The 20,685-nt window shown below is 46.1% G+C and overlaps 1 protein-coding gene across 17 annotated transcripts in view; it reads left to right on the top strand.

Annotated features, from left to right (window-relative positions):
* Window positions 1-11,198, top strand: part of LOC126992266 (uncharacterized) — a 73,431-nt gene extending 62,233 nt beyond the window's left edge. For 9 of the 17 annotated variants that reach the window (XM_050850987.1, XM_050850980.1, XM_050850969.1 and 6 more), the window contains 2 exons: window positions 7,742-7,998; window positions 9,432-11,198. In XM_050850987.1, coding sequence (XP_050706944.1) covers window positions 9,683-10,624 — 942 coding nt within the window. In that variant the 5' untranslated portion in view covers window positions 7,742-7,998; window positions 9,432-9,682 and the 3' untranslated portion in view covers window positions 10,625-11,198. Of the gene's footprint in view, window positions 1-5,536; window positions 7,999-9,431 lie in introns of those variants that run through there. The other 8 variants (XM_050851001.1, XM_050850995.1, XM_050851018.1 and 5 more) reach the window with 6 other exon arrangements.
* The last annotated feature ends 9,487 nt before the right edge of the window (window positions 11,199-20,685 follow it).

Here is a 20,685-nt window from a genome sequence, read left to right as displayed (position 1 = left end):
GAGCGGGGAGGACTCGGGGCGGTAAAGTGGTACTTTAACTACACAGCCCGCTGGACAAAACTCACGACGGGGAGAAGAGATAAGTAATAAAGGCCTGTAAATAGGGGTTGGTACATTTATTCATGTGAGACTTAGTTTAGAAGGTATACATAGTCATAACTGACGACACGGTTTACAGTTAACTGCTAATTGAAGGCACGATTTACCCGAAACTGACAGAAGTGGGTGAATGGACACACGACTGGGTTCTAGTTTCTCCTCTCACAATGGTAATCAGAACATGGCTGAGAATTCTCTACGAAAACCTTACTCTTGCGCGGGTGTACATCTATTGCAAGACCAGGTGCATAAGATATATGAAAAAAAAACTCAGGGAGGGGGGACTTTACACTTCCGGGGAGGCCCGTACACAGCGAGAACAATTTACGTCGAAACGACAAAACATATACAGCCCCCTATTTTACTAACACTTCTTACCCTAGAGATAAACCACAGATTAATGGCCTAGATATCTATATACTTACAAAGTCCTTTCCGTAATAGGGGCATAAGACGGAAATTTTTAAGGGGGGGCTCGACTCCCCGTTCCTACTTCCCCCCGCCAGGCTCCAAGAACGCTGACGGGGGTTTCCCTCCTACAACCCTTGTCACGGAAAGAAGAGAAGTATTGAGATTAACAACTAAAGAAACACATTGGGAAAGAATCACGGGTTCGTGTAGGTATATATGGGGCGTGGGTGTGTAGGTGTGTGTGTGTGGCAGAGAGTGGGGGCGCCAGACCTGCGAGTACAACAGGGGGGTGAGTGGGCGAGTGAGTGAGAGGAGCGGGTGAAATGATACTTATTTCATTTACTGGGATCAGAAATGCATTTACAGGATAGTTAAGATGCACATTGGCTAAAGGGGAGACGGTAATTAACGCTGGGGACACATAGGGAGAAAAAATAGGAGGGGGGGGGGGGCGAAGGAGGGAGAGTCACGTGCTTACCTGCGAGTACAACAGGGGAGTGAGTGGGCGAGTGAGTGAGGCCCGATTTTTTTATTTTTTTTATAGAAGAGAGGGGGGAAGAGAGGAGAGGAAGTAGAGGAAGGTAAGTGGGAAGCAGAAAGAAGTGTGAGATAAAAAAAAGATGGCGGGTTGGCCGCCTGGCGTGGTATGTGTAGGGTGGTGTGTGTCGATAGTGTTGTTTGGGGTGATTTTTATTTTTGGTGCGTGGGTAGTGTGTTATATGTTGCGTTTTTTGTTGCTTTCAGACGATGTCGTCTTATTCTGTTAAGTTTGAAATGGGTGGTGTGTGGGTATATGTGTTGGAGCTAGCTAGCTATGGTTCTCTGTGAGTTTGTTAATTTAGTATAGGTTAGTAGTAACACGGTTCTGGGTGCGAGTCGCTCTGAAGTCTCCGCAGGCTGCTCGGGAATGAGCGGTTGAATCGTTCGATATTGGGGAGATTGTTTGTTAGGTGTGTGTGGAGGGGAAGGTTGAGGAGGGCGATTAATTCTTGCCCATATCCGGGTTGCTTGGAGGTGGAGTCGTATGTTGATTGGGAAGGTGTTGGTATTTATATGAATTTGCTCATTTGTTAGTGTGGAGGCGTAGAACTGGTTTGTTGCGAATCGGAGGGCTTTATTTTGTACTTTCTGTAGTTTACTGATTTGAGTTTTACTGAGGGTGTGTGTTGGGACGGGAGGGTGCTCTAAGATGGGTATAATGAGGGTCTTGACAAGGTGAAGTTTGAGTTTAGTTGGCATCGTCCTGAATCGGTATAGTTTTCCTAGTGTTGTTCGAGCGTGGTCGCATCTTTTATTGATGTGTGACGCGTACCCACTGCGGGAGATGGTGAGGCCAAGGAGTGTCCCCTGGTGTTGGGTGGCGATTGCCCTGGTGTTTGTGGATATATTTTCATGGAGCCTGGCGCCGAGGTTAAATATAGAGAATTTCGATTCATTTGTGTGGATGCGCCAGTCCTTTTCGTATACGGATTGAGTGTTGATTTGAGCTGCTATTTGGCGGCGAGCGATTTCGCGGGAGCGGCCTGGATATCCGGATATGTGGGTGACGTCATCTGCGTACGAGAGGTTGATTCCTCTCCCCGCGGCTGGTGCGTCGTTTGTGTACAGGATGAATAAGGTTGGGGATAGCACACTGCCCTGAGGGACACCACAGCGTATGTCAAAGCTGTCACCGAGAAAGGATTCCAACTTGATCCTTGCACTCCTGCCATCCAAGAAATTGCATAATAGCTTCTTCAGGATGACCGGGAGGCCAAGACCCAATATCTTGTATTTCAATCCTCGGTGCCAGACTTTGTCAAACGCCTTCGTGAGGTGAGGCCCGAGCAAGACGCTCTCAGGATTTTATACCCACCCTGGGGCGGCCCCGTAGCGTTGAAAAAGGAGCCAAGTAGCTGATTTATAATCTATTACGGTTTAATTCAAAATGAAGGGAAGACTAGGGTAGTTTATATATGGGTACGGTCTCTTAACGTGCAAGGTGACGAAATTACATGTGAAGCAGCGGAAAAAATCTATGCAAGGGTGGATGACTTTAACTGATAGGGCATTGACAAGCAAGGGCTGGCAACAATTCCGAAGTGCGTGCGCTGGTAGGGGGAAAGGGGAGGAAAGGGAGGGGCGACAGACGCTAAGTTCTGGCGGGAAAGTGACGTAAGTATTGCACCACATTGTGTAATTGTAATCTGAGGGGGGGTGGGGGGGATGTGTTATGTTATAGGTTGTGATTAAGGATACCTACTTACAATTTCTTACATATCTATGATGGCCTTATAGTGACTTATAATTACTCATAAGTACTTCTATATGCTCACTTATAACTACTTGTAATCACTTATAATGACTTAACCTACGTCTTTTCCTTATACTTCTAAGTTTCTTCTCCTGCCTTCACATCCCGGCATTACACATGTTTGCTGGGTTATTGTGCAGGTAGGATATGGATTGAATTTGCGGTTGCGGGGCGGTTGTGGATATACGTTTTGTGGGCGTGGATTGTGTGCAGGTGGCAGATGCTTTCAGATTACGGGGCGGGGCTGGCAGGATCTTTGGACCTCAGGTCAGGTAGGCTACGTGTGAAGTGAACTTTGAGGGGATGAAGATTAAGGAAAGGGGATTATATGACCTGATGCTTCGGTGTTAATTGAGGGGCAAGGCTACTTAGGTCATTAGTGGCAGCAAACTGATAAAGGCTGTAATTAGCCAGGTGTGTGTGTGTGTGTGTGTGTGTGTGTGTGTGTGTGTCCATCTCCACTTCATCGAGGAGAGTGGTGGCGGCCTTCTTCCGTCCATTTTCCTGGGGCTGAGTAGCTACCTCTTGTGTCTGGGTAGCGGTACCTTCCTCCTGCAGGGGGGACTGGGGCTGCTCCGTGGCCATCTCGGCTGCTGCAGCGGCTAATAACTCGAGCTCGTCGACCCGCAGTACGTACGTGCACGGAGGCGTCAGAGCGCTGGGTCATGGTGATATGCGCGCTGGGAGGTCACTGGCCCAGCCCGGCAGCGTCCCGACAGCTTTATGAGGTCGGTAGGCGTCCGCAGCACACGTGATCAGACCGTGGCTGAGCGGCGGAACTCCAGGTGCTAGCCCGAACCCTTCCCGATGCCAACCTGGATGGCACCAAGGTGTGCAGCGGTGGAAGCATTGAGGGATGATATGGGGTGGAGTACCTTTAGGGAAAGATTTAGGAAGGCTACCCTTAGATACAAAGTCAGATTGGACGAATGGATGACACGAGACTGGCACGGAAGGTTTACTTGTGGAGTGTGCATGAGAGCAAATAGATTAAGAACTGCATGAGAATGGTTGGTGACAGTGGTATGCGAGTCAGGTGGGTGAGCAGAGAGGAAGGGAGGCGTTTCTTTGAATGGAAGGTGACTGACAGGTACAGTGAGGGTCTAGAATGGGATGTGAGAAAGTGGAAGAGAGAGACAGTGCAGTGAAAGGTGACGGTCTGAGGAGGAGGAAGCATGCGATGGAGCGAAAGAGTACTTTGGAGCGGTACAGGGAAAAGGAAGCCCCGCAGTGTGTCAGCTGGTATGATGGAAGCCTGGGTGGTGATCTTCTCTTCCAAGCTCGAGCGCAGTGTATGAATGTGAATGCAAGAAATTACAGGTGGTCTGAGTCCCGCAGCAAAGTGTGTCAGATGTGTGACAGGGGTCTGGATGAAACTGTCGTGCATGTGGTACTGGTGTGTGGGAGGTACCGGAGAGAAAGGACGGAGATGATGAGGGTGGCACTGATGGGCTGGATGTGAATGGGAGGATTGCAAGAACGGAGAGGGAATGGATGCTGCTGCTGCTGGGACCGAGTGCTGAAGCAAATGAGAGAATTATAGCAGCCATGAAGAGTTTTCTGGGAAAGATGTGGTGTGCAAGAAATAGGGAATAGGATGATTTGTAATGATCCTGCTTGTTTTGTTTTATTTTTACAGGTTGTGCCGATACGAAGGCCTGACTCTCCGACGGGTCACCTGTACAGCAAGAGCAAGAGCAAGAACAACAACACCCGCCGAGGCGCCGCCGCCGAGTGTGTGTTTGGGGCTGTACGGCAGGCGTCCACCCCTCACGACAGGAAGCTGTCATCCACCTCACCTGCGCCTTCCTTAGGAAGACGGGGCAGCTGACGCGCCCGTGAGGACCTCACAGGACGACACCAGGGCTCGTGTGAGCGACTACATCGCCGCGGCCCTAAACAACAACAACAACAATTTGGGGCTTTAGAGGCTGTGGTCCATGGCCTAACCAGCCCCTGAAACACTGAAGAAGAGGCTGTGGTCCATGGCCTAACCAGCCCCTGAAACACTGAAGAAGAGGCTGTGGTCCATGGCCTAACCAGCCCCTGAAACACTGAAGAAGAGGCTGTGGTCCATGGCCTAACCAGCCCCCTGAAACACTGAAGAAGAGGCTGTGGTCCATGGCCTAACCAGCCCCTGAAACACTGAAGAAGAGGCTGTGGTCCATGGCCTAACCAGCCCCTGAAACACTGAAGAAGAGGCTGTGGTCCATGGCCAAACCAGCCCCTGAAACACTGAAGAAGAGGCTGTGGTCCATGGCCTAACCAGCCCCCTGAAACACTGAAGAAGAGGCTGTGGTCCATGGCCTAACCAGCCCCCTGAAACACTGAAGAAGAGGCTGTGGTCCATGGCCTAACCAGCCCCCTGAAACACTGAAAAAGAGGCTGTGGTCCATGGCCTAACCAACCCCCTGAAACACTGAAGAAGAGGCTGTGGTCCATGGCCTAACTGGCCCCCTGAAACACTGAAGAAGAAGAAGAGGCTGTGGTCCATGGCCAAACCAGCCCCCGAAACACTGAAGAAGAAGAATCCTTGTCCCCAAACTGCCTGCTGCCGTCACTGGTACTACGATTGTGACTACTACTACACTTCCTGTTCACCGCACTGACGACCAAGTCCAGCACAGCAACAACGGCTTCCTTCAGGTGTGGAGAAAAGAGAACGAGGACAACACAACACACTGAGCCGCCGTACAGGTCGGGGCCGCCTCACCTGCTGGGCTGGACAGCAGCATGAGTGGCCAAGACAAGCAGGAGCAGACTGCTGCAGGTGGCAGGAGGGTCAGTGGTCATCAGGTGAAGCAACTTGCTGCTGGCAACTCCAGCAACAAAGGAGAGAGGAAGTTTGTGTGTCTGGAGTGTGGAAAAGGATTCACCTCAAGGCAAGGCCTCAGATATCACACCCTTACACACACTGGTGTAAAGAACTATGAATGTAAGGAATGTGGGAAACAATTGAATCAGAAGAGTAACCTCGATGCACACACCCTTACACACACTGGTGTAAAGAACTATGAATGTAAGGAATGTGGGAAACAATTCAGCCAGAAGAGTACCCTTGATAGACACACCCTTACACACACTGGTGTAAAGAACTATGAATGTAAGGAATGTGGGAAACAATTCACACAAAAGAGTACCCTTAATGCACACACCCTTACACACACTGGTGTAAAGAACTATGAATGTAAGGAATGTGGGAAACAATTCAGCCGGAAGAGTACCCTTGATACACACACCCTTACACACACTGGTGTAAAGAACTATGAATGTAAGGAATGTGGGAAACAATTCAGCCGGAAGAGTACCCTTGATGCACACACCCTTACACACACTGGTGTAAAGAACTATGAATGTAAGGAATGTGGGAAACAATTCAGCCGGAAGAGTACCCTTGATACACACACCCTTACACACACTGGTGTAAAGAACTATGAATGTAAGGAATGTGGGAAACAATTCACACAAAAGAGTACCCTTAATGCACACACCCTTACACACACTGGTGTAAAGAACTATGAATGTAAGGAATGTGGGAAACAATTCAGCCGGAAGAGTAACCTTGATACACACACCCTTACACACACTGGTGTAAAGAACTATGAATGTAAGGAATGTGGGAAACAATTCAGCCGGAAGAGTAACCTTGATAAACACACCCTTACACACACTGGTGTTAAAAGTCATGAGTGTGAAGAGTGCGGGAAGAGATTCAGTTTGAAGTGGATTCTTAACGAACACGTCTTCAGGCACTATGACATTAGGGAGTTCAAGTGTGATGTTTGTGGAAAGCTCTTTAAGGCAAAGCGTGACATTGCCATTCACATGAAGACCCACTTCTGAACTGTGTCTGCCTACATTAATTATATAGACCAGGTTGTTAGCAGCAGCTGAGCCTGACAGGGAGAGGTCAAAGTGATCATGTAAGATAAAGAAGAAAGAAGGTTTGCCTGTGAAGTGATGGGAGGAGAGGAGCCACACGAAGAAGTGGAAGGGGAAATACTAATGGCTGACTTTCCACAGCTGTGGCAGCTGCACTGGGCCTGGAGCCCAATTGAGGCTCACAACTACATGAACTACTTGATCCTCTGCAAGGTGGGTCAAGGGAATGTCACATAACACTACAGCAGCTGGAATATGTACTTATAAACACTTGAGGCTCACACCTACATGATCTACTTGCTCCTCTGCAAGGTGAGTCAAGGGAATGTCACATAACACTACAACAGCTGGAATATGTATTTATAAACACTTGCTGCAGCAAAAGATTCAATACCTTACAGTGGTGTGCCTCACCCAAGAGCACCACAGAGGCAAGTGCTTCCAGCACCTCTCCGGCCATTGTACTGCCCTGCCTCAGAAGTGTCCTAGACGAGCCTCAAAACGTGTCTTGTGTTTTGGAAGGTTGGCCAGTGTGGAGGGGCTGCAGTGGTCTGGCGGTCAGGGGCCCAGGTTGCTGATCGGAGGGGCGACAGTTTGCGCCTCTCCCTGGCAGCTGTTGGTGGGATGGGCACGCACTGGCATGCACTGGGCTGCTTGACAATGGTGCTCTGTCCCCCTCCCTTGGGCTGTGTCCCCAATAAGTGGTGAAAAAGTTGAATGAATGATTGAACAGCTCTGAATGCCTGCAACCATCAAGGACGACTGGAATTGGCCAGGAAAGTTGTTTTTTAATGAAAATTGAAAAAAAGAAACATTATAGAAAAAGATGAATATTAAAGGGAAGGAACATCAACATGCCAGAAGTGTCACTGCCAAGGCAATACTTGGATCCCACAGCAACAGTCTCACCTCAGCTCTCCCTGACCTTGTTGTTGGCAGGGTGTGCTGGCCTGTGCCTCCCTCCCCCCCTGCTGCCTCCATGCTGAGAAAGGACCGAGAGAGAAGCAGACGGCCCGTGAAGTGATACAAGGCGACAGATGTGGCAACAAGAGGAAGGTTGTTGCTGCTGCACACTGTCGGAGGCAGGGTGTGCTGGCCTGTGCCTCCCTCCCCCCTGCTGCCACCATGCTGACAGACAGAAGCAGACGGCCCATGAAGTGATACAAGGCGACAGAGGTGGCAACAAGAGGAAGGTTGTCGCTGCTGCACACTGTCGGAGGCAGGGTAGGCTGGCCTGTGCCTCCCTCGCCCCCTGTTCCCGCCGGGACTGACTTGGAGTGGCCGTGGCAGTACAGTTTCTTGACGTTCTTCACGTAAGTTTGAGACCAGTCATCTTGCAGTTTCCAGTTGTTGGCGGACGGAGTGTCTCAGGTCTCCTCCACCCACATCTCACGTAGGTTCAGAAACTGTTCATATTTCTTTGCGTGGGTCACCTGTTACACGGGAGAAGCAAGTTTTGATGACATGGTTGGATTAAGCAGTGACTGTACAACTGTAACACAGTTTCCAAAGCTAGAATGGGTAAAATACAAAGTAATTAGAGTGTCAAGTTCAGTAAATAACTTTTTATGTTTATACCACTTACTGCTTGTCACCATTATTTGCATTAATTATGGAATCAATTTTGGAAGAAATTTTTTTTGTACCTGCAATCCTCCTGCATAAGATGGTGCCTTCTGCTTTTACGTATAAAGAGTGCAGTATAAGAGGAGGCAGTGAAGGCTTTGTAACAAGTGGTACAAACAGTACATGACGTTTTCTTGGTTGTATTCACCACAATTACTTTATTTTTTACCCTATCCAGTTTTGGAAATTGTGTCGTAGTTGTACAGTCACTGCTTGATTCAATGATGCCAACAAAACTTCCCTCTCGTGCAACAGGTGACCCGTGCAAAGAAACATGAACAGTTTATGAACCTACGCGAGTTGTTGGCTGGAGGAGACCTGAGACACTCCGCCCACCACTAGCCAATCAGCAGCATCCTTTCCTGCCGGCTAGGGATGAACAGGATTACTAGGACTGTGTCTGTGTTTTGCAAAGATTGGGATAGTGTCTAGTTTTGCAAAGATTGGGATAGTGTCTAGTTTTGCAAAGATTGGGATGGTGTCTTGTTTTGCAAAGATTGGGATAGTGTCTTGTTTTGTAAAGATTGGGATAGTGTCTTGTTTTGTAAAGATTGGGATAGTGTCTTGTTTTGCAAAGATTGGGATAGTGTCTTGTTTTGTAAAGATTGGGATAGTGTCTTGTTTTGCAAAGATTGGGATAGTGTCTTGTTTTGTAAAGATTGGGATAGTGTCTTGTTTTGCAAAGATTGGGATAGTTTCTAGTTTTGCAAAGATTGGGATAGTGTCTTGTTTTGCAAAGATTGGGATAGTGTCTAGTTTTGCAAAGATTGGGATAGTGTCTAGTTTTGCAAAGATTGGGATAGTGTCTAGTTTTGCAAAGATTGGGATAGTGTCTAGTTTTGCAAAGATTGGGATAGTGTCTAATTTTGCAAAGATTGGGATAGTTTCTAGTTTTGCAAAGACTGGGATAGTGTCTAGTTTTGCAAAGATTGGGATAGTGTCTAGTTTTGCAAAGATTGGGATAGTGTCTACTTTTGGAAAGACTGTAAGTGTCTTTAGTTTTGCAAAGAAACATTAACAAAGTCTCTCCTCCACACCAAAGTTCCAGGGCAGAAATTTTAGGTCCAGCTGCATCAGTCATAACAAACACACATACTAACACAGCCTCCCCTCCGCACAGAAAGGGTTCTTCAGGCGCGAGAGGCTGGAGGAGATGAAGGCACACCGGGCGATGCTGCAGCGTGCCCCCACCGGCGTCAGTAACCCAGCAGCCATCGGGGAGCAGAGCCACAGCCGCCAGCCGCCAGCCGCCGGTGTACGTACTGTCTGTGTTGGGATGGCCTGGTTATCGTAGACAGAGCGCCACGCCAAAGATTCCCAAGTGTTGTTGTGACGTGTAAGTCTGTATGGAGTTGGTGCAGTGTAGATGTGATGGATGTGGTGGGAAAATGGGGGATACCTGGGAAAAATGAAAATGGAGACTGCCTTGTGGATGTCTGTGCTGAGAGGGGAATGTTCCTAGCGAACACCTTCTTTCAGCACAAGAATATCCACCGATACACATGGAGGAGGGGAGAAGAAAACGAGCAAAAAGGATTGATTGATTATGTGGCAGTAGATGAAAGGCTTAGAAAAGAAATTTGTGACGCGAAGGTAGTAATAGGAATGTTCGATGGATCTGACCATCTTGCAGTGCTGGCAAAGTTAAAGCTGAAAGAAAAGTGGGTGTTTGAAAAGAAAGGTGAAGTAAAAAAGGAAATACTGAAGATAGAAAAGTTACAGGAAAAAGAAATAAAAGATGAGTATAACCGTGAAATGGCAGAGGCCTTAAGTGAAAAATGGGGAAGTGTAAAAGATAATACAAATATTGAAAAAGTTTTTGGAACATTTAAAGAAATAATAGTAACTACAACAACAAAAGTGTTAGGGATGAAAGTGGTGAGAGATGGAAAAAGAAAAGGAAATTCATGGTGGATAGAAGAGATAAGGAGGATAGTAAAAGAGAAAAGGGAACTTTTTAAGAACACTCAAGAAAGAAATGTGGCTGAACAAGTAAAAAGGGAAAGGAAAAAGAAATATAGAGAATGCAAAATGAAATTAAAACAAGCAATAAAAGAAAGTAAGAAGAGAGTTGATGAAGACTTTGGAAAAAGACTAAGTGAAAAATATAAAGGGAACAGGAAATCATATTGGAAAGAGGTAAAAAATGAAAGAAATGCAGAAAATATCTCCTCAAGTAAAATAAATGAAGTTATGGATGAGAATGGAAAGATGTTGAAAGACGGGGAAGCTGTGAAGGAGAGATGGAGAGAATGTTTAAAAAACTTAATGAATTTTGAGGATGGACGTCCAGCAGTTTTGAGTAGAGGTTGAGGAGGAGTATATAAAGAAAGAAGTATAACAAATAAAGAAGTAAATCAGGCAATAAAAAGATTAAAAAATGGAAAGGCAGCAGGAATTGATGGAATCACAGGAGAAATGTTGAAGTGTTGAGGAGATGTAGTTGTTAAATGGATGGTCAAGATATGTGAAGTAGCATGGGGGGGGGGGGGGGTGCCAACAGACTGGACAAAAGCCATCATTGTCCCAGTTTACAAGGGGAAGGGCAGGAGAGGGGAATGTGGGAGCTATAGAGGTATAAGTCTCCTGAGTATACCCGGAAAGGTATATGGAAAAGTCATAATAGAGAGGGTGCAAAGACTTACAGAAGAGAAAATCAGTGAAGAACAAGGAGGCTTCAGGAAGGGAAGGGGATGTGTGGATCAGATATTTGCCTTCAGGATGGTAGTAGAAAAAATATTAGCAAAAGGAAAGAAACTATATGCTGCCTTCATGAATTTGGAAAAAGCTTATGACAGAGTCGATTGGATTGCATTGTGGGATGTTTTAAAGATTTATGGTATGGGAGGAAAACTGCTTAGTGCAATAAAGTCTTTCTATGAGGATGCATCTGCATGTGTCAAAATTACTGGAGAAACAAGTGAACATTTTGAGATAAAAGTGGGCTTAAGACAAGGGTGCGTCATGTCACCATGGTTATTCAATATTTATATGGAATGTGTCATTAGAGAAATGAAGGGCAAAGTTGGAGAAGTTGGAGTAAGACTGTTCGATGAGGGAAGGAAGTGGGTACTGAATTCGATACTGTTTGCTGATGACACGGTGCTCATTGCAGAAAATGAAAGTGACCTACAAAATTTGGTCAGTGTTTTTGATTGTGTCTGTAATAGGAGAAAGCTGAAAGTAAATGTCAACAAAAGTAAAGTGATGGTTTGTGAGCGAAGTAGAAGTGAGGTTGTAGATTTTGTATGCCCATAGAGAGATAGGGAGTGGGAATTGAATGTGAAAAAGAATACAAAATAATTTTGAATGGCAAAGAAATGAAGGAGGTCAATGAGTTTAAGTACCTTGGATCAGTTATGTGTAAGCATGGTGGTATGGAGGGTGAGATGAGAGAAAGGGCATTGCAAGGAAGAAGGGTGGTAGGGTCTTTGGGACGAATCATGAATGGTAGAAGTGTGAGCATGGAGGTAAAGAGGGATTTGAGAAATACAATAGTACCAACCCTCACATATGCAAGTGAAATGTGGGCCTGGAATGAAAGTCAGAGGTCTAGAGTGCAGGCAGTGGAAATGAGTTATTTGAGGAGTACTTGTGAGTAGAATGGATGGAATGAGTAATGAAAGTGTGTACGAGCATTTTGGAATGTGTCACAGGGGTGAAGGGAAGAAGTGTGGAGTGGTGGAAGAAGTGAAGCGACAGACCTTAAAGTGGTTTGGCCACATGGAGCGAATGGAGGAGAGTAAGATGACCAGAAGGGTGTATGTGAGTGAGATAGAGGGAGGGAATGCTAGAGGACAACCTCCAGTGAAATGGAGGGATAGGGTGCAAGAGTACGTTAGGGAGAGGGGAGAAAGATCTTTGAGAAACTTTGAGCAGGCAAGGGGGGAGTGTCTGGATAGAGAAAGTTGGAAGCTCTTCTGCCGTGGCCATCCCCTGGTGGGAGCTCCTAGGAGCAGGCATCGATGAAATGATGATGATGATGCAGTGTAGAGCAGTGAAGTGTAGTGTGGTGTTGTGCGTCCTCTTGCGCTGAAGGAAGAGTGACTTGAACCTTTTGATCTGGTCCTGAACTTTTGATCTTGCCGTGACCTTCAACATTTTGTGTTTTGTTTACAAGTCGTGTGGATATGCCATTCTTTGTGACCAGTGCTAGTGACACTTGTTAGGCTGCTTGAATAAGAAATGAACACTTGAGACTTGCCACCCCTTCCTCTGCGATCCGTGTCTTTGCCCTCGTCAAGGTGGAGGAAAGGTGTTTGGTACCAAGAGTCTTGTTGGTGCAGTTGAACTCGGTATTCTGAGATGCTTCTGCCTCTCACATAAGCTACAGGTACTCACTGAGTTATGGCATAGAACTTACGACCAGGCCAGTGCTATTAGTGATACTTGGTTAAGTAATGAGTTGACATTTCAAGTATCCAGCCGTAGGTAGAGCAGCTGTGTGTTTAAACAGGGCTTCCCCCCTCCCTCAGCCTGCTCCCTCCTACCTCCCATCTTACACCCACACACACACACACACACACACACACACACACACACACTCTGCACATAACATTTCTTTGTGTTTTGTATGGAGATAAAGTTCCTGGAGTTAGTATTTTGTTATGTTTGATTATCTTCTCTCCTCCTCCTCCTCTGTTTAATCCTCTTCCACACACCTTCCTAGATGGTAGAGTCTTCAATATTGTTTTTCTCATTGGCTAACTTTCCATCTGTTTCATTTCTTCCTCCCTCTTCCTCCTCCTTCTCCACCTCCTCCTTTGCTCCTCCTTGTCCTCCTCTTCCTCCACTTAAAGGCTCTTTAATATTTTCATTTATTTTTGTTAACTTTTTCTGTTTGCTGTTTCCTCCTCCTCCTCCATTCTCAATAGTTGCCTCATTCATATTACTTTTTGTTGTTTTTTATCTCAGTGTTAGTCCACTTTCCTCCCTCTCTCCACTTGCTTTCTTCCACTCCTCCTCCTCCCTCTCTTCCTCTTGTGGAATGTAACTCTATTATTATATTTCCCTTTTTCTCCTCCTCTTCTCTCTCCTGTTGTGACATTTTAAAGCCTGTTATTCCTGATTCCTGTAATTCCTCCTCCTCCTCTTCTTTCTCCTTAACTGCATTCTCTTTCCCTTTCCCAACTTGACACCACACTTACCTCAGTCTCCTCCTCCTCCTCCTCTTCCCCCATCATCTTACCTCACACATTCATTCTTCCCCGTAACTTACTCCTCCTCCTCCTCCTCCTTCCCTTCTCCCACTCACCACAACACAGCCCACAGTCTTTCTCCTCCTCCTCTACCAACTCGGCCCCACCACTCCGTGTTTCCTCCTGACGTGTGCCACAAGGTGCTCGTTCTGTGTGGCCCATTAAGGGCAGCGCGGGCGCCTGAACGGCCGCTCCCCCGTGTGTATCCGAATGTGGCGGCGGAGATTGGACATGTCGTGGAAGGAACTCTTACCGCAGAAGGGGCAGAAGGTGGTGGTGTTGCTGGTGGTGGTGGTGATCTGAACTGGGATAGAGAGAGAGAGATGGGATGGTTAGGTGGTGGTGGTGGTGATGATCTGTACTGGGAGAGAGAGAGAGAGAGAGAGAGAGATTTACATAGAAAATCAGACCACACAGACCCCATGGTCCAGACTAGGTGGTCTGTCCTTAAACCTAAGTGATTTTACATTAATCAGATGGCTCCAAAACGTTGCTTTTCTACTCTAGTTAATATTAAGTTCAAGGAAGTGACGGTCGAGCTTGTTTTTAAAGGAGTCAATCGTTTTACACTGGACCACTGATGGTGGGAGCTTGTTCCATTCTCGCACTACAACGTTGGCGAAGAAAAATTTTGGTGCAGTCTGAATTTACTTGTCTACATTTGAGTTTTGTGCCATTGTTCCTCGTTCGCAAAGTGTCATCGATCATAAACAATTTTGTTCTGTCTACATTCGTGAAACCATTAAGTATTTTAAAACATTCGATCAGTTTTCCTCGGAGGCGACGTTTCTCAAGAGAGAACATGTTAAGGGTGGAAAGCCTTTCTTCGTAGGATTTGTTGCGCAAGGAAGGGATCATTTTTGTTGCTCGACACTGAACACCTAGTTTAGCAATGTCCTTTGCATGGTGGGGAGACCAAAACTATACCGCATATTCCAAGTGGGGTCTGACTAAACTATTGTAGAGTGGAAGTATTACATCTTTATTCTTGAATAAAAACTTTCTTTTAATGAAGCCCAACATTCTGTTCGCTTTATTTGCTGCATCGATGCATTGATGTGAGAATTTGAGGTTTGACGCGATTTTAATCCCCAGGTCCTTAATGCATTGAACGCTTGTGAGTTTAACGTCGCGTATTTCGTAATCGAACTTCTTATTTTTTGTTCCAACTTGAAGGACCTGGCACTTGTCTATGTTAAAGGGCATCTCCCATTTATCCGACCAAGCTGAAATTTTGTGCAAATCTTCTTGGAGGCTTTGCCTGTCTTCGTCAGTGAGAACCGAGTTACCAATCTTTGTGTCGTCTGCAAATTTACTAATGCAATTATTGAGTCCAACATCCACGTCGTTGATGTAAATAATGAAGAGCACTGGGCCAAGAACCGAGCCCTGAGGGACGCCACTAGTGACCGGCGCCCACTCTGAGTTAAATCCGTCAATCACAACTCTTTGTTGTCTGTTGCTCAACCAATTCACGATCCATTGGTTTACTTGACCATCAATGCCTATTTGCTTTAATTTATAAAGTAATTTATGATGTGGGACTTTATCAAACGCTTTCTGGAAATCAAGATAGACTACGTCCAGTGATTTGGTTACGTCATAAATTGAGAAGAGATCGTTATAAAAGGTCAGTAGGTTTGACAGGCAGGATCCTTTGTTACGGAAGCCATGTTGTGAATCCCCAATTAATGAGTGGCTTTCGAGGTAACTTACAATTTTGTCTCTAATTATGCTCTCGAGTAGCTTACCTACAACTGAAGTTAGACTTATGGGTCGGTAGTTACCTGGTATTTTTTTGTCTCCTTTCTTAAAAATCGGTGTCACGTTAGCCTTTTTAAATCCGAAGGGATGATGCCTTGTCGCAAGGACATATTGAATACGGTAGTGAGGGAGGAGAGTATTTCGCTCTTTGTTTCTTTAAGCAGTATAGGATATACTTTGTCGGGTCTGGGACTTTTATTTGTTTTAAGTGAATGGAGAGCTTTAAGGACTTCATCGGTTGTTATTTCAAAATTAGGCAATGCATGCTCGAGATTTACAATAGTACTGGTGTTGGTGGTAGCGAGAGGAAGACTGTTAGTATTAAACACCGAGGAAAAGTAATTGTTTAAGAGGTTTGCAATGTGTTGGCTGTCAGTCACTAGTGCACCGTCGCTGTTTGTTAAAGGTCCAATACCACTTTTGATCACCTTTCTGTTGTTTATGTAACTGAAGAAAGATTTCGGATTATTTTTACAGTTGGCTGCAATATTTTTTTCATATCTACGCTTTGCCTGACCTACTAGTCTTTTTACTCGTCGCCTGGCATCATTATAAAGTCTAATGTTTTTGGGCATGCTTTGTTCTTTCTTTAACTTGTAAAACAATTTTCTTTCATTGACTGATTGTTTAATTTCGCTATTAAACCACGGTGGGCTTTTATTAGTGTTAATTCGCTTCTCGCACAAGGGGACGAATGTGTTCTGCTGAGTGAGTAAGTGATTTTTAAGGCTTAGCCAGGCTTCATCTACGTTGCCGTCATCTGATAGTTGTATTTCTGTTAGTTTTTGTCGGATTTCTACGAAGTTAGCTCTTTTGAAATTGGGCACCTTTACTTTATTTTCAGTCACTGATGATTGAGCTTTAATGTCGACGCGCACTAATTTATGATCGCAAGAACCGAGGTGTTCTCCTACCGTGACACTACTGACAAGGTTATCTTGGGTCGTTATAACAAGGTCGAGTATATTAATTTGTCGAGTTGGCTCAGAAACCATTTGGCTTAGATAATTTTCTTCTAGAAATTCGATCATTCTATGTGACTCGCCTTCTGTACCTGACAGTGTCGCCCAGTCGATATGGGGGAGGTTAAAGTCTCCTAATATCAGTGAGTCGCTGTTATTAAGTGACTGCCTTAAGACGCTGTACATTTCAAGGTCGTCATCGAGTGATTGCCCGGGAGGTCTGTAGGTGACAGATATATTTAAATTGACTTTTGCAATGTTTACTCGCACGCACGCAAGGAGAGAGAGAGAGAGAGAGAGAGAGAGAGAGAGAGAGAGAGATGGGTGTTGAAACAAAGAGGCCCGTTGTGTCCCATATCTCCCCTACAATCTGTAATGTCAACAAAATTTCAAAGTTGCCAGGGGTCAAACCAGGGTATCGTTGCCGAAAGTGATCAATCTGCTTTCTTTCAATTATTGCGGGAGAACGTTAGTTATCTGTAATGGAAATAAAATACCAGTAACTTTCTATTGATATTGGAGGACTACCAAGGAAATCTCAGGTCTCAAGCAGGCCTAACCTGCGACCACTTTGTCACTCGATCCGTGACGTCACCCCAAAGCGTTTTGGGGCCGACTCACGTACTGTCCTCCCTCGCCCTAGGCTGTGGGAGCAAGCTCATTCTCACGAGCGACATCGCCCCTTTCAGGTGAGGAAAGAGCTGTTCACTGTATTCAACTCACTTTGGCCTTAATACTATAACTGAGACCGTGATTCTCACGAGCGACATCGCCCCTTTCAGGTGCGCCAAAGGCAAGTCTGACTGATGGGAAGCTGGGCGTCGCCAAGACCAAGTCCAGCATGCAGCCGTAAACAATTTTGCAGCTGCGTTGTGGGGGATTGCCTGTGGCAGGGTGTGTGAAGAGAGGAAGGAAGGAGAGGCCAAAAGGGTGGTATATGTGTCGTTCTCAGGGGTAACAATGGATAAGCGCAAACACTCACTAGTTTTGGTTAGGACTTAATTAAGGTGTGGAATGGTGGAGTCTGTTTCCCCGTGTGGGTGGAAACAATTATGATGTCAGTGCTACTTATTCCCATGTGTGCATGTTAGTTTAAGGTGTTAATGGTAACCTGTGTTCATGGTATTTACAAGTGTCATTAGTGATGTAAGATACGTAAGCTAACCTCTAATAAGTGGACCCTGTCCCATGACCCTTAAAATTAGTTTACCATCAGAATCTCTTAACAATATATTTACCTCAAGCAACATTCGTAAAGTCACGCTTCCTGTATTATTTGGCAGGTGATGATCCTGTGTGTGATAATGGTGCCTCATAAGACTGGGTGAATGAACTACTAATTTTGCTCTGTGGTGTGAGACTCTGGAACATTCCACGCGGTAACGGATTCTGGCGGCACTTATATTTCCTTACAATACTTAACCTACTTTTTCCTCCTTAATTTCAATTTTTCAGTCCTTAATTAAATACTGGCATTGCAACCTCTCTTCTGGCCACTCATCCATGCTCTCTTTTATAGGAGCAGTGATTAGCGGGCTATTTTTCCACTAGGCCTACACACAGAATTTTTGGGAGTCTTTGTTATTGGTTTGAAGGCTTACTAACCCATCATGGCGAACTGTGAAAGTGACCCCAACACTGTAACACTAACACCACACACCAATAACACTACTAACACTAACACTGATGCGGTGGCTGCGTGGTTAACGTGCGGGTCTCGCGTTCGCCGCGTTCTGGACGATCCGGGTTCAAATCCGCCGCTACCACCTGGGATTTTCCATCACCGCCGAGTGGTCTAAGACTATCCACATGCTGTCCTGAAGACCACCCATCAACCCGGACTCTAGAGGAACTGTCCAAGTGAATCAAGAATGAGCTCCGGGGGGCAGCATGAGCCACGAAGAGGTGGCGTCACTATAAACACTTGCCTGCGCATGGGGGGGCTTGGGCCGACCACCATCTAGGCCCCTGGAGTGGTGTGGATGAAACTGTCGTGCATGTGATAATGGTGTGTGGGAGGTACCGGAGAGAAAGGACGGAGATGATGAGGGTGGCAATGAGTGAGATGGGCTGGGATGTGAATGGGAGGATTGCAAGGACAGAGAGGGAATGGATGCTGCTGCTGCTGGGACTGAGTGATGAAGCAAATGATAGAATTATAGAAGCCATGAAGGGTTTTCTGGAAAAGATGTGGTGTGCAAGAAAGGGAGGATGAACAGCTGGGTGGCCTGCACGCCGACTGCCCGGGCAGAGATTCAATCCCAGGGCCCACGGATTCGAAGCTAAGCACGCTAACCACTGCACCGTGGAGAAGGATGACGAAAATATGATCTCAATATGGCAACGATTACGGCCGCATCGCTCTTTTGGGCTATGTTGTATTGGCGCGCACGCACGCACACACACACACACACAGGCCCTAGCAGTAGGTACCCAGAGATCGACTATAATGAGATTGCTAGTGACGAGAAGTCCAGCACGTGATCAGGCCGTGGTGAATCACACACACACACACACACACACACACACACAGGAACAAGGAAAGAGAGGGCATGTAAGGGCTGTCGTATGAGGAAGGTTGGGCCAAAAAAACATCTATGGGCCAATGAATATAATTACGGGTTTGTTTTACTGAAGGAAATCTTGGCCGATTAATACAGTTGGTGCCATAACGTTGACGGTGGTGGCGGCGTGCACTCATTTTCGTGTGTGTGTGTGTGTGTGTGTGTGTGTAATTCACCACGGCCTGATCACGAGTTGAACTCGCTTTCGCCAGCAGATACCATCACGACGTGAGCAAGTGCTCATTATTGTCGATCTCTGGGTACTGCCAGGACCTCACACACCACACACCCCATCCCCCTTGCTCATGGCGGAACAGTTACCTTTTCTAGTCAACGGAAAGAGTCCGGCTTGAGCGGGGCTCGAACCGCCGCCTGTTTGGCCGTGCAGCCTTGCAGCGCGGCGCTCTAACCGATTGAGCTACCGGAGCGGTTGTGTGTGTATTTACCTAGTTGTGACATGCGGGAAGAGAGCTATGCTCGCGCTGTCCTATCTCCATATCCGCTCTTATCCAACTTTTCCTTCAAATCATGAATGTTTCTTGCACAAACCACCTCCTCCTCCAGTCTATTCCACAGCTCAGTGGTTCTGTTTGGGAAGCTAAACTTTTTCATATCTCTTATACATGTGGTCGGCCTCAACTTCTCTCCATGTCCTCTCATTTCTCCCACGTTCCACACACACAGGTCCTCTCTGTCCAAATACTCCACTCCGTTCGCCACCTTGTAGGCTACACCGCTATCAGGTCTCGTTCTCTTCTCTCCAGGGTTGTGACTTGTGAGCCCCATGCTATTGAGTCTCTCCTCACAAATCCGATCTCGAAGTTCCGGTACCATCTTAGTTGCCACTCTCTGGACTCTTTCCAGCTTCCTTATGTTCTTCTTTTCGTGAGGAGACCAGACCACTGTTGCATACTCCAACCTTGGCCTTATCATTGTAACTAATATTTTCTTTATCATCTCATCCAAGTACACAAATGCCGTCCTTATGTTCCTCAGCAAATTCAGAGTTTGTCCCGTTACCCTGTTGATGCGTTTGTCCGGTGACATGTTCTCTGAGACAGTCACTCCCAAATCTTTTTCCTCCACTCCTCTGCATATTATCTCACTTCCCATCTTATAATCATATTCACATCTTCTACCACTCCTACCAAACTCCATTTTTTTACATTTCCTAAGGTTGAACTCCATCTGCCATGTACCACTCCACTCCCAAATTCTATCCAGGTCCCCTTGCAATGCCTCACAGTCCTTCACATTATTCACTCGTCTCAATAGCTTTGCATCATCTGCAGACAAACTCACATAGCTGGACACACCGTCCACCATATCATTTATATAAACAGCAAACATTATTGGTGCCAGCACTGAACCTTGCGGGACCCCACTCATCACTGGGCACCAGTTGGAAACCCTGTCCCTGATTATCGTCCTCATTTCCCTGTTAGTTAGGAAGTCCTCCGGCCACTTAATCAGTCCATCACCCACTCCACCCCTATTTTTAATTTTCCAAATTACTCTTCTGTGCGGTACTTTGTCAAATGCCTTTTTCAAATCCAGGTACACTCCATCCCCCCAGCCTTCTCTCTCCTGTATTAACTCTGTTACCCTTGAGTAGTAACACAACAAGTTGGTGACGCAAGATCTCCTTCTCCTGAATCCAAACTGGCAATCCGAGATAATTTTCTCACTTTCTAAGAAGTCCGACCACCTTTTTATAACCAATCTCTCACATATCTTCACAACCACACTAGTGAGTGATACCGGTCTGTAATTTAATGGGCCCTCTCTCTTGCCTCCCTTAAAAATCGGTACTATGTTCGCTCTCTTCCAATCTTGTGGTACCTTTCCTTCACTCGGAGGCGCTCATTATGGAGTGCAGTTTCTCT

The sequence above is a fragment of the Eriocheir sinensis genome, chromosome 7 (assembly GCF_024679095.1).
Source record: "Eriocheir sinensis breed Jianghai 21 chromosome 7, ASM2467909v1, whole genome shotgun sequence".
Taxonomy (NCBI): Eukaryota; Metazoa; Arthropoda; class Malacostraca; order Decapoda; family Varunidae; genus Eriocheir; species Eriocheir sinensis.
The sequence above is the reverse complement of the archived record's forward strand: the minus strand, read 5'-3'. Positions and strand labels throughout refer to the sequence as shown.